This window comes from Sphaeramia orbicularis, chromosome 12, assembly GCF_902148855.1.
Source record: "Sphaeramia orbicularis chromosome 12, fSphaOr1.1, whole genome shotgun sequence".
Classification (NCBI taxonomy): Eukaryota; Metazoa; Chordata; class Actinopteri; order Kurtiformes; family Apogonidae; genus Sphaeramia; species Sphaeramia orbicularis.
The window spans coordinates 22,728,517-22,742,323 of NC_043968.1; the positions used below are offsets into that span (position 1 = coordinate 22,728,517).

At 38.1% G+C, this 13,807-nt stretch overlaps 2 protein-coding genes across 3 annotated transcripts; both read right to left on the minus strand.

Annotated features, from left to right (window-relative positions):
• Positions 1 to 530: 530 nt before the first annotated feature.
• Positions 531 to 7,729, minus strand: LOC115430541 (ankyrin repeat and SOCS box protein 13-like). 2 transcript variants are annotated; one of them, XR_003936953.1, is made up of 7 exons: positions 7,565 to 7,729; positions 6,481 to 6,668; positions 6,146 to 6,302; positions 5,882 to 6,016; positions 5,140 to 5,331; positions 2,166 to 4,741; positions 531 to 2,118 (listed from the first exon to the last, which is right to left on the minus strand). XR_003936953.1 is itself a non-coding variant. In XM_030150614.1 (6 exons), exons 1-6 carry the CDS (start codon positions 7,605 to 7,607, stop codon positions 4,614 to 4,616), a joined length of 843 nt encoding a protein of 280 aa, XP_030006474.1. In that variant the 5' UTR covers positions 7,608 to 7,729; the 3' UTR covers positions 531 to 4,613. The 2 variants fall into 2 exon arrangements, 1 of the variants encoding a protein (XP_030006474.1); XM_030150614.1 differs by having other exon boundaries at positions 531 to 4,741.
• Positions 7,730 to 9,487: 1,758 nt separating this feature from the next.
• asb13a.1 (ankyrin repeat and SOCS box containing 13a, tandem duplicate 1) lies at positions 9,488 to 13,669 on the minus strand. Its single transcript, XM_030150613.1, has 6 exons — positions 13,500 to 13,669; positions 12,370 to 12,557; positions 11,170 to 11,326; positions 10,949 to 11,083; positions 10,035 to 10,226; positions 9,488 to 9,935 (listed from the first exon to the last, which is right to left on the minus strand). Exons 1-6 carry the CDS (start codon positions 13,540 to 13,542, stop codon positions 9,778 to 9,780), a joined length of 873 nt encoding a protein of 290 aa, XP_030006473.1. The 5' UTR covers positions 13,543 to 13,669; the 3' UTR covers positions 9,488 to 9,777.
• Positions 13,670 to 13,807: the final 138 nt, after the last annotated feature.

Below are 13,807 nucleotides of genomic sequence, written 5' to 3' on the forward strand. Positions count from 1 at the left end.
TGGAATTAAGTTAAGCGCATTGTATTTGTCAGTACCGGTGACTTAGATGCAGATCACATCACATTTTATGACCAATTCATATAGAAAACTGAATTTTCAAAGGGTTCACATACTCTGACCAATATTCCCATCATGATGGTTTCTATCTACAGAGTAAGCTACTGAATTTACATGAACGATAAAGCAAAACATTTTCTCTGTAGTAGAAATGATGCTGTGGCGTAAAGATATGTGGTGGAGTATTCTCATTGTAGAGACATTTAAGCTTGGCATTTATGTGATCTTCAGGTTTTAGTATCAAAGTCTGCCAGATACAGTATGTTACAGCTTTGAGCGAATACAATTTCTAAAACAGCAATGGAAACAGAGCCATAATTCCCGAATAGTGTTTCCAGTTACTCTCCCGTCAAATGAGAATACATGTTCTCAGGATGAAAAATCTATCATGTCCTGTTCTTGGCTGTTTGTGTTTACAGGAATGAGTCGGCAGCACAGAGGACATAACACCCCAAAAAAATCATGACACCAAACACGTCAATGGCAGAATTTATTCAATAAATCAACGTTTATCATATTCAGAGCAACAGTATGTACAGTTTAATAAGATTCCTATTTATGACACTATTTATGGTGTAATGTGTGTTTTTGTAGCACCTTAAAGACATAAATCAGAGTATTCTATACAAATGAGCAGGTTCAACCTGACTTTATTCACTTTAATGAGACAACACTTCGACCCAGAGACCCTTTAAGAGCCGTTTAATCTGATAAACCATGAGGAAACCAGTCTGTTGTTCAACCTGAAGTTCAACATTCCTAATTTGGAGGACGCACCATCTCTCATCTTAGATAAGTAAACATTCCCTGCATACCTACCCTCCTCTCTTTGTGTTTTTTCCAGCTCCTCCTGCACACTTCTAAAGTTTGTGCTGTTAAACCATCCATGTTTTGTCGGGGTTATTTTAAGCCTCAAGCAGAAACCCGTCTGCATCAGGGTCAGATATTTTAGCAAATCTTAAAGGCAACGCTGCATGAGAAGACGTGCTGCAGAGGCCAGAGATATGTGCTTTTGGATTATTTACATGCCATTATGATGAACAGCCTGCCTTCATCCATCAGAACTTTGTCCAGATTCTTATAACGATGAATGATTACTTTCAAGGAATTTATATTTCGATTAAACAAAAAGCAACAGCGTGGCATGTTTATGGAGTGAAGCAGATGAGCTCCGTGTTCATGCCAGCATAGTGCAGCTCAGGCACGTTAACAGGGAGGAAGTGTGGAAATCCATAATGAGCACAGCCAATAAAACTCAAATGAAATATAGATTTTGAGTACTTTTCTTTCAAAGAGCTGTCAGGCAAACTGTAAACACATAGATGCATCGGAGCTGACAGGTGTACTCCAAATAACTGAGCAACTCCTACTACGAATAGAGGAGTTGAAGCTTGTGAACTCAGCATGGGGGATATTTATGCTCCAGGAGGTTATAATATGTGGTGTTTTTCAGCCGTTTCCTCATTTGAAATGCTTCATCTCAAAGCTGAAGAGTGTTTCTGTATTGACTCTGACAGTTTCAGCCCCAGCAGCACAATGTCAAATACCACATATACAGGTATATTAGACATTTACTAAGATGAAGTGACATCCATCTTTACTCTAAGACCTCTCTCCAACAACTTGTGATGTTATTTATATTTAAACCTTGCAGAGAATTGTCAAAACTGTGAAGCAGAAAACGCTGGGTTTAGATTGAGGATGTCTATCAGTTTGTGGGTTTATATCTTCTCGATGAATTACAGTTTGAACACAGAATTTGTGTCATGTGGCTCCTTATGAAAGGCAGACAGCATCTTAGTCTTAGCAGGTAATCTTAACCTCTGTCTCAGTGTTTTCAGACGTTTTCAGTGACAAACTAACTGTTGAGCGGCACAAAGCAGAGACACAACTCGAGGCTAATATTCTAGACTGCATCTTCGATCTGTAAATGTAATAAAGCTCAGAAACAGTGGTTTATTCTGCTCTTCTATGCTTCATTACAAATAGAGTTACATTCATGTGGGGAAACGTCCTCTTCTTCTGGTCTGTTAAACTTTGTCCTGACAATTTCTACAAGAACTAAAATTTCCTGTTAAAGAGAGGGTACACTTTGTTGTTCAAAAAACAAAAAGAAAAATGTCCCGTCTTCAAGCAGTTAATACTGATTTATTGCAGTAATCATTTGTGGGTGTTTGTGTATTTTTAGTTGACAAGGTTATAACATTTTTGTCAACTTGGCATAATTACATTCAGAGTAAAGTCACTAAAGATGGCCGTTTTATTTATTTCTTAAGTTGACTGGACAAGACGCCATCATTAACACATACCCTCCCCCCAAACCAAAATGAAAATAATAAAAAAAAATATACCATTTTAATTCCAAAACACTTTTTTAGACTGTCTTTAACATATGCAGCACTTGGGAAGAAGCTCTGTTATAAACATTAGTCCTGCATCTCTATGACGTGAAATGTAAATCACCTCTCAACCCAAATAAATATTAGTCATCTATTAAAAAACATGTTGAATATGCTTAACATTGTGACTAATAAACTATTTATGTAACTTACAGTTGAATTTAGGAGAAATATTCAGAAAAATTGAGACATAGAGCATCCTGGAGTCAAAGTAACTCACACACACTTGCTCACTAAAGACTAACACTTTTGACATCAGCATAATCATCATAATTCAGTTTGTATTAAGTAGTTTTCATCAGTAAAAAAAAAAAAAAAAAGTAGGGCAAAAATGACTCATTCAGATCATCTTAGAAAGGAGAGAAAACACCTTTATGTTAATGAATGTGTTTGGTTGAAGGGGATATTTGAAACCCCCTCATGTGATGTGTTGCGCTTTGCCTTATTCTCCGGTGATCTGGGATCATCAGCACCAGATAAAGGCTTCACAGACAGGGTTTGACCTGATTCAACCTCCATGGATGAATGAAAGTTATGAAACCTCAAAACAGGTCAACTGAGAACACAAGTAATCTAACGCACATTGAGGAATTCATAAACAGCTTCCTGCACCTCTTGCTATAAATACCGACACCTCATTGAGCTCTCTGGGTCGTCTCTATAAGCAGATTTAGTGGAGCATCAGACACTAAGCTATAAATACTCTGCCAGCTTCACTGTCCCCTTCAAACTTCAGCCTCTGTTTAAAACAGTCTGTCATCAGGCGTGGAGTGGGAATCACAGGAATCTGACATCGAGTGAAAGTGCATCTGGATAGTGTCACTGTGACAACAACACTGTTTGGTATTCCTGCGGATGTGACATCTCACTTTATATTTTAATGACTAATCTTCATTTACAGTAGTTCACAGCCTTGTTCATATTTTCCCAGCAAATCCAGGATTTGATCCAGTAAAAATTCAACATCCATCTATGTTTATTTCTTAACAGAAGCTCAGTGTTCCTGTGCAGCATTAGCAATGTTCCTATTTATCTAAAGGGCAATTATTGTTAAATTCTATTTAAGACTTTATAGCTGCAATTTATAGTTACAATTACACACAGCAGGCTCCAACAGATAACTAAAAATAAAATATGTATAAAGCTTCACACAGTTATAAACTCCAGCAAGTGACTGTGACAGTTTATACTAAAGTAAATCACAGGGAACAGAGATGAGCAAAGGCTTTTCTGCAGCTGAGGATGAGGCTCAGTGTCCATCTCTGACCAGTTTATTAACAAAAATACTATTTAAAAAACAGTAGATTAAGGATTAGAGCAACCTGATAGACTGGGTATTGACATGCAGTAAAATTTTGTTGATAAAATCACTAAAGTGTGAAGTTTTGATAAAGGACATTCATTGTCTGGTCACATTTGGTATCTTGTTTAGTTTTGCTCATTTGACATTTTCCTCATCTATTTAAAAATGTTTAAGACTTAAAGAAGTTGCTTATAAGACAAAAAACACTTGGGATTGGCACAAAACTCACTTATATTAGTCTGATATATTGGTTATATAAGCACTTAATGTACTAGTTGTAAAATTATTGAAAATGTCTACAAACCCAGGTCTGACCAACAATTTCACCTATTGTATGATTTTTGTAAAAGTTAGACGTGGCAGTCAAGAAACATGTTATAGAAAAAAGTAAATAAAACTGAAGGTGTACCTTAATTCATGTTTTTATACTTTATAATAGGTAAAACATTCAAAATGTTTTGCTAATCCAACATATTCACTATCAGTGACTATCAGCCATGTTGTTCGTTCATGAAACACTGTTTTTCTTTTCGTTCGCTCTGACATTTTTTGCATTCTTATACCAGTCATTTAAGGTCTGCATCAAACTAAATTGTCTGCATTCATGTATTGTAATTTAATCAGCAGAGTTCAGAAAATGCTTCATCTTAAATAGAGTTGCTGGAAAGATCCTCTGTTGTGACCCCATGTTACTTCCCCTTTGTGAAATGAAGTGCGAGTGCAGTTTTAAGAACAGATGTGTAAGAACAGTGTGTGTCACCAAACTGTGTCTAATACCAGCACCACCTTCCCTGTGTTTTGTTTTTTCTCAGAATTGTGCACCAGCCAGGTCTTCAGGTTTTCCCAGGCATCACTCACTGATAGCAGAGGTAGCTGATGATGAGTTTTGGTATCTCCAGTTGACCTATGACCTTTAGTGCTCTGGTGCCAAGCTGGTTCCTCACTGCCAATCTGCTGAGCTGCTGCAGACTCATAGGAGTGGCTACAGACAGAAAAAACAGATGGAAGAGTTCAAGAGGTAGTGTGGCACAGTATTTCTTAATGAAGAAACAATATGAAAATGATAATGGGCTAGAGAAAAACACACTGAATCTTTAAAGAGGCCAAAACATGGAACGAGGACGTTAAAATGTTCATGTCTGTGAACTGTAAGTGACGCTCTGAGCTTCATGCTAAACATCTTTATTAGAATTCAGTATTATTTTAGCAGCTTAATCTTGTCAAACACTACAATCACTACAAAGCGATGATTTTATGGTGGCTGACCAATGAAAATGAGAAAACAGGTCTTTGCTTGCCATCTGCTGGTGCAAAACTGACACTACACTGTGGTACAGGTTTACAGAAAACAACATACACTTTAGCATCTTGAATACTTACTCTCATAAAACCGTAGGCAGACAGCAGATGGAGAGCCTGGTACGGTGTAGTCCACAGGCCTCCTGTCATGTTGGTCTCTAGCGTAGAGGTTGGCCCCAAACTCCACCAGTATTTCGATCATGTCCACTTGCATGTTTTTAGCAGCGTGGTGCAGCGGGGTCTCATGTAGCCTGGTAGAGTTTACTTTAGCCCCTAAAAAAGGACAATAATAGGGGTGTGAGCCTCCTGGACCTCACGTGTGTTGTACATTTCACTTTTCAAGAGGGCACTGATATCTACAGTATTGTATCATTAAGTATCCCTTCTGAAGATACTAAGCACATCAAAGAATTATGTGTCTATGAAAAATTAAGTGTCTGTTGTATTTTTCCATTCAAAAAGTAAAAAGATGACATTATATCATAAGACCACACACTGCTGTAAATTTCTCTAAAGGCTATTGTCCATGAGAAAAACATTACTAACAGATTTTTTACATTTATATGTAAGTTTTTACACAATAACTTTCTCACTCTTATCAGGCACGGACAATAGGCACTGACTCAGAGAGTTTGTTTTCCTCATTTACCATGCATTTGTACATAAAATTTGGCTAAAGGCTTAAATTATATGCTTGTAGGTGTTTGTATAGTTATTATTAATGTACAAACTCTACCATGTACTCTGTGGAAGGCGATTATATCTAAAAAAACTAAAGGCATCTTGCACTATGTTTCCTTACTTGTTTCATGCTGACACTTGCCTGCATTAAGCAACACTTTAACACAGTCTATGTGTTCATTAACACAAGCGACATGCAGCGGTGTCCCGTGGTAAAGGTCATATGCCTCCAGACCAGCACCCATGGCAACAAGGAGCTTCACACAATCTGATTTTCCTGAAAAATTAAAGCATAACATTACTGCACACAACTCACAGCAAAATAAAAATAAACATCAGGCTTAAAAAGGACAGTTACTCAATTTCCAGAAATGAAAACCAGTGTAACTTGAGTAGGGGTGCTCACCTCCCATGCAGGCCTCATGGAGGGGTGAAGCTGTGCGAGAAGTGAGGGCGGGGTTGGCCTTGGCACCGTGCTCCAGCAAAAGCCTCACACACTCCAGACTACCAGCTGAGCAGGCATCACACAGTGGAGTACTACCATCAACGTTCCTCGCATCCACCTGAGATGCATCACAGGTTTAACAACATTTAGAATTTTAACAAATGAAATGTGTAGAACCTGTGCAAACCAGTGAGTATCAACAAAAAAGCAACATCTTGCTGCACACAAGCACTGAAAAATATCTTGAACCATAATACATTATATCAGATGGTGTGAGGTGTTTCTGCCTGACTCACCTGCGCTCCAGCGTCCAACAGCATGCGAACACACTGGACCTGTCCATGGAGACAGGCCTCATGAAGCGGCGTGATGGAGTCCACAGCCACGACGTTGACTGAAGCTCCACTCTGGATGAGGTTCTGCAGCTGGGACACCTGGCCCTGGGAGGCTGCTTTATGCACCTCTGTTCTCTCAGACCAGCAGCCTGCACATAAACAGTCAAACAGAAACCTCAGTTAGACACTAGCACTAGTGTTGCTCTTGATGTTCTTAGTAAACAAAGGATGATAAAAAAGTAAATAAAGCATCTAAATTGATGTTCATATTTTTGTATTATAGTGAGTGTTCAGTCTGTTAAGTTGTCTTTTTAACAATAAACCACATAGATCCATGGTTGAACAATATACAATGTTACATTTTTTTGTGGAAATGGTAAATTTCACAGAAAAAAATACATGTAAATTTTAGTGTGTTGTGTCCCAACAACCAAGTTTAGACTACAAAGATCTCTGTAGAACTAGTTAGTTCATTAGTAGTGGTATATTTTGATGCATTTTACTTTCATCAACTCCTGCCATCTGGATATTGTACTTGTACACGCTGTTATATCAATAATACAATATTTTTGGTAGATTTACTCATTAATAGTATGGAAAGAGGGCATTTATTAGCTAACATGAATAGCTATGATTCCATCCATTTATGAGAGGTTAATTACTTTACAATCCATATACTAAAACACATTTAGCCATGCATCCTATGGAGACTCCATGTACATTTAATGAAGGCAAAAACACTGTACTCTGCCCTTCTGTAGACTGCGCCCTCTAATATTACACCTTTTTCATCAACAAAAAGCTATTGCTACACACCTTCAGCGGATAAACATGAGACTAGCAGTAAAATCTGCTTGCAAGTTCTGCTTCTTCATGTAAAACCTTGGATGTCATCAGCTAGCTAAAGTAAATATGGCATCAAATAGTTAGCATTCCAGCTGACGTATAGCCCGTCCATAACATACATGCCGACGTCAAACTAGGTCAAAATCCGAAACAGCGCTTATCTATATCACCGGCCATGTTGTCTTTACGTTATACTCACCTATGTCTCCAAAGAAGTACGGCTGAGTACTTTCAATTTCCATCCTGTCTTCTTTTTCTCCCACTGCGAAATGTAACCGGCTAGCAGGGAGCGCGAGACACAAAATGTTTGTAAACAGCCGCGTCCTCGCACTGTTTACGTACAGCAGCAGTCACGTGACATACCAGGAAGTCCTTTTTAGCATGGTGGGATTTGCAGTTCACTCTGACACTTACTCTGAGACTTCATGTGGAGAAATAAAGGTGGTGTAAGTATTTAGGTTTTACTGGTCTTTTCTAATGCCAAGATGCAAAAATATTGCAACAGAAGTAAATTATGAGGTCTATAGTCAACACATAAAAGTATGTAAAAGTATTAACCCATAAAGAACCAGTGGTACTTTTTTGGTTGTTCCCAAATGAATTTTCTTATATATTTAACCTATCTTAAGTGTTTCATTACCATTTATTGTAATATTATCCTCTTTATTTTAAAGGAGTGATATTTTGCTTTTTTTAAAAAATGGAATTGTCCATTTTAAAACATTTCCCTATGGTCTATATAAACTGTAAATGCTATGCTTGGGTCTGTATTCATTCATTAATTCAACTCCACAGGTCCATCTTCAGCCCTATTTCTGAGTAATGACACCAGAAAGGTTGTTTTGAGCGCTGGCCCTTTAAATGCACATGAGCCACTTCACCCCCCAGCCCTTCCAGGTTGTTGACTGTGCTGCTCTGTCCTGTTCAACCAACAACTGAACAATTTAGATAATCGGCTCGAAATCTGGACATTTTCAGTATGGACCACAACCGCTGATGCTGACAAACAATTATTGTGGACACAGAGAAATGTTTATCTTAAGTCTTGACCTTATTAGTGCAAATGTTGTGACATAACTAGTTATAGATGTAACAACTTAATAGGTAATTAAAACAGGTTGTAGAAATCTACTTGATTTTTGGCAAAATGAATATAAAAATAACTTTACAGCACCTGGAGGGTTCAAATTCAAACTTTTTGAACTATTAGGGTCTAAATACACAAATAAATGTATCAAAGACTAATAAAAGTGGGTTTAGCAAAATATGACCCCTTTAAGTTTTTTCAGCGTAAATCATGTATGTTCCTATATTTAATTCCCTGATCATGTAGACATTCATAAAAGCTCAGAGTAAATTCAAAGATTATTATACCAAAATGGAGAAAACTGACAGAAAAAAGTGACTTTTTCAGTAAAATCTATCATTAGCTGAACATAAACCAAGTGTCTCCATCCACTGTCATTGATCGAACTCTATGGGTTTTACTGGTGAATCAATGTTGTAGAAGACAATGGTGTTTCCATGGTAACTACGGAGCCTCTGAACATCCAAATGGGTCATATCTGATGACCATGAAAAGATGACAAACTGCATTTTACACCAATTATTTACATGTATTGATAGGATTAGTGGATCAACAGGTATTAAACAGATCAGTAGATGGTTTTGGTCACCCATGGCTATTTGGGTCTTTATGGGTTAAAATGCATGTGAGGTGTCAGTAGTAGTTATTAAGCAGCGAAATGGTTTTCCACTACATATGATACTGAATTGGATTTGTTTCACAATTACATTGATGTGTTTTACATTTTACTGCTGTTTGTATTCAATGTTGAACTCATCTTAACTAATTTACATATTGTGGGTATTTTACTTGAAAGCAAAGCATCAAAGTTTATGAGATGTTTATAGCATCATATACATATACACTGTTACCCATAAAATTGGAATAATTTTACTTTCAGGCACATTCCTCTTTCTGTTCCTATTTATACTCATCAGTAATTGTCTTTGACCAGGGGCAATGATTACATACTGAGTCTCAGATACACTTTATCTATCTAGAATAAATCACATGGTCTATTTGCATGTTTTAATTGTGATTTTTTTTTTTTTTTTTTTGCCTGCCTAGGGATTACGTATAAAAATGAGCATTTCCGCTGTAATCCGGCATATTTACAGTTGATGTTGTTCAATACAGATGTTCATTAATGTGCACTGTCCCTACCAAATAAACTACCAGATAAATAAAGTAGTAAAACACATGCAGTTTTACATAACAATCCAAAATAAACATGAGTCATATAACATGAATAAAACATTGTACTTTTCTTGCAACAACGTAACTCATCAGTAATGGTAAAGTGTTCATTGTTAAACACCATCATTTTATACCAACTCAGAAAACTGTTATGTTTCACTCAGCAGTGATGTGGGATGATCGGAGTATTGGAGGTAGCTGTGGATGCGATGGGAGATGTCCAGCTGACTAATAAGCTCTGAGGCTCTGGTACCGAACATCCTCCTCACAGTGACTCTACAAAGCTGCTGCAGACTGAGGGGATTACCTGTGAAAGAGAAGAAGCCATCATTTAAAACTACATTATGATAAAATTCCAGCTATCATCATTAGAAAGAAAATCACAGAACATTTATTTTAATCTTACTCTCATAAAACCTGAGGCAGGAGTAGGAGGGAGAAGCAGGTGTTGTGTAGTCGACAGGTTTTCGTCCAAGGTTGTCGCTGGCGTTAATGTTGGCTCCAAACTCAGCCAACAGTTCAATGAGGTCCACCATGGCCACTCGAGCTGCATGATGCAAAGCTGTCTCGTGGAATTTCACTGAATTAACATTGGCACCTGCAGGAATTTCAATTCTTCTTAAGCAACTGAGGTGTGTTTATGAAGTCAGAGATACACATTATGAATATCTTTATGTGTTGAGCTTATCAGTGTTGTCTTAACCCAGTGGTTCCCAACCTTTTTTGGCGCGTGACCTCATTTTAACATCACAAATTTCTGGTGACCTCAGACATTCAAAAGAGAGACTTTTTTGGGGGCTAAAACTAATTTTTTTTTGATCATGTAATAGTTTGCTATACTATGTTGCAAATAAACATTAATTTTAGATGACATTTAGTCTATATAATGTATATTATTACAGACGGAGGCAGAAAAGCCAGGTGTAGATTACTGCACAAAGTGAGAATTTTATTTTCCTTGGTCAGGATATGTACAGTCAGTCCAGCTTAGATTTACAAGGAACTCAAGCTATGAATTATGAAAGAGCTGCAGCATCTGAAACTGACCTCAATGAACACTGAAAGATAAACAGAACCACAATGCTTCAGTTTCAGCCTCACAGTTTGTCTTTTATGTATTGTGATTGTCTCTCTCAACTCACCATATATTTTTATTAGTATTATAATAATTTTTTTTATCAGTTACTAGAAATTTCAGGCAACTCCATTTGAATTCCAGGCGACCCCACATGGGGTCCTGACCCCAAGGTTGAAACACACTGTCTTAACCCTTTCTGTCAGTTCTTTAAGACACTATTAATCTGGAGTCCTCTTGCTAACCTGCACGTAGCAGCTCCCTGACACAGTCCACATGTCCTTTAGCACACGCTGCATGGAGGGGTGGACCAAAGTGGACATCGTACGCCTCCAACTGGCCACCACTGGCTATCATCAACTTCACTATATCGACGTTACCTGAGAGGAATTACAAGATTTACACACAGAGAAGGTGTCAGATTGAAATGATGATCTTAATACTCTCTTGGATTGGACCTACATACCTTGTATACACGCCTCATGGAGCGGTGAGGCAGTAAGGGCTGTGAGCGATGGGTTAACTTTGGCTCCGTACTCCAGCAGAAGTTTAACACACCCCAGGCTGCCAGAAGCACAGGCGTTACAAAGAGGAGTGCTACCATGGATGGTCCGGACATCCACCTGAAGGACAAAACATAAATGTGGACTCATAAGCCTTGTAATTCAATTAACTCAAACAAAAATAACAGCAGTAATAGTCATTATCAAGTAGCACAGGATCATGGGAGTCGTTTCAGTAATGGTAGTCTGAAATCATGTTTACACACAGTACATCATATTACATGTGATGTATACATACATGTGTATATTATGTCATTTCATTATAATGATTTGAACATTATCGGAATCTGATACATGCCTGATGATCCTGATCAATCTTGGTATTGTCCAATTTTTTTGACATTAGAGACATGAGAGGACACTGCATCAGTTAGAGTTAAATATTCTGTTCCAGCTGAAACATTATTCACCACTGCAGTACTTACCCATGGAAGGATCGGAACTATTTGCTTAATTAAATCCAGGCAGTTACTGTTTTTGTCCAGGCTGTTTATTTAACTCTAAGTGATGCAGTAAGTATCCTCTCATGTCTCTAATGTCACACAGACTGGACAATGCCAGGACTGATCAGGATCATTAGGCTTGTGACAGAATGGTTCAGGGAGAATAAGACATCATTTCCACACATGGATTAGCCTCAATTAAATCCAGACTGTAATTTGGGATGCGATGAAAACTTAATGCAGCAGTCCGATTCTCCATCATCAATAATCAATAAGTAATGACAGACACCTAGCTGCTTTTTGAGATTCTAATGCAAAAATGTTAATGCAGACATGTTACAAGTTACAACTTTAATAATAAACCTATAAACCTTTTAATTATCTAGAACTTTTTAACAGTATGTGTTACCCTTACCAGAACATTTCAGGCAGCAAGTGTCAGCAGATTCAGAATACCAGCCCAACATAGAACTCAGATAAAGTTTTCTCAATAAGACTGAAACCTGTGGCTGTTTGAGATTGCACGTTATTTCACAAACCTCACCAAGATAGCCTACTGCATATTCATAACTGGATTGCATGAGGTTCTGCCAGTGTTTGTGATATTTATTTGCACAGTTTACACAAGTCAGACTGAGAGGACTGTGATGGAGAGCTGACCTGGGCCCCTGCCTCCAGCAGCAGCCGGGCACAGTTTGGATGAGCCTGTATGCAGGCTTCATGAAGAGGAGTGATGTTATCCACTGTCACCATGTTGACTGATGCTCCACTTTCTATCAGCTGTTTGAGCTGCAGGGCCCGGCCGTGGGACGCTGCCTCATGTAGGGCAGTCCGGTCTGCCCAGAAACCTTGTTCAAACAGTCAGTGAAAAACAGTTTATGTAAATACAGAGGGTCCAGAAACGTACCTCATCTTTGCTGTACTGCTTTGCATGCCTCACTAAAACAAATGCAACATCCATACTGCATCTTAAGTGTTATATATTTGTCTTATCTTCGATATGTGACTTTTCCCCCTAAACATCAAAAAATGTTCTGAAGACAGTCCAATCTGAATCTTGATGAAATATTAAGTTATCATCGGTCTTTGCAGGAATTCCATTGATGATAAACTGTAGTGCTTACTTCCAGATTATTAATGACATATCATGCACATGTAGGATATAGAATTGTTCATTAGTTTTGATAGTAATGCATTACACACATTTGCATTGCATACAGTTAATTATTTTACAAAAACTGCAGTAGCCTAGTGTTGTGTGTACTGTGTTTTCATTTTCCTAAACTTTCCTTTCCTTTACCTCCTGATCACAGGCCTTGTCTGTCAGTCAGCAGGACTGTGTAAGACCTACTGAACCATTTGACTTTGTAGAAGGTAGGCCATGGGGACTGGACAGCAGTTCACCCCCCAGGGTAACCTGGACCCAAGACTACTATTATCATAGTAAAGGTCAGTTTAACTAGACAGTTTTGGAGATAATCAAATGGATCAGTCCCACTTAATGTCAAAGCCACAGTTTTCGCAGGGTTTTATACAGATAAGCATTAGTATTCTGACAATTAGGTGCAATTAGTTCTATTCTAATCTGTGGATATTAGAAATCATTTGTGGTTGTGCATGACCTACTGTGTATTTGAGTGCACTGTGGAAGTGTCATGTAGCCTACTGTAACTCCAAACCTTTAGACCATGTGCTTAAAAGGTTAATATTTGACCAAGTCCCGTGGCCCATTGCATAGGTCTACATTTGTGGGTATAAACAGCTGTCTGACATGCATTAGCAGTGCTCACCGATGTCGCAGAGAAATGAGCGCCGGGCTGCCGTCACTTCCATGTTTACCGGTAAAACCCACAGATCAGCAGGGGATTTACAGCACTCAGCCGCTAGATAGAGTTACAATGCGGAATGGAGTCAGCAGGGACTTCTGGGAGTTGTAGTTTAAATGCAGTTCAAGTTTCAGACACGGTGCATAAAGACCTGTTAGTGTAAATATCTGTTACTCATTTTGACATATAGTACACTGAACAAATGACTCAAACACAGTTTGGTTTTTGACAAGTTTTTTTTTCTTTGCAGTACAGAAATCATTGAGCCCAAA

Bases quoted from the DNA above. Each gene is read 5' to 3' on its own strand.
- LOC115430541 (XM_030150614.1), bottom strand. From the start codon at position 7,607: ATGGAAATTGAAAGTACTCAGCCGTACTTCTTTGGAGACATAG. The intron at 6,669-7,564 runs GTGAGTATAACG...GTTTATGTGCAG, and splicing joins GTACTTCTTTGGAGACATAG to GCTGCTGGTCTGAGAGAACA. The intron at 5,332-5,881 runs GCAAGTGTCAGC...GTCCTTTTTTAG, and splicing joins TAAAGTGTTGCTTAATGCAG to GGGCTAAAGTAAACTCTACC.
- asb13a.1 (XM_030150613.1), bottom strand. From the start codon at position 13,542: ATGGAAGTGACGGCAGCCCGGCGCTCATTTCTCTGCGACATCG. The intron at 11,327-12,369 runs GTCAGCTCTCCA...TTTGTCCTTCAG, and splicing joins TGCTGGAGGCAGGGGCCCAG to GTGGATGTCCGGACCATCCA. The intron at 10,227-10,948 runs GTTAGCAAGAGG...AAATTCCTGCAG, and splicing joins CAGGGAGCTGCTACGTGCAG to GTGCCAATGTTAATTCAGTG.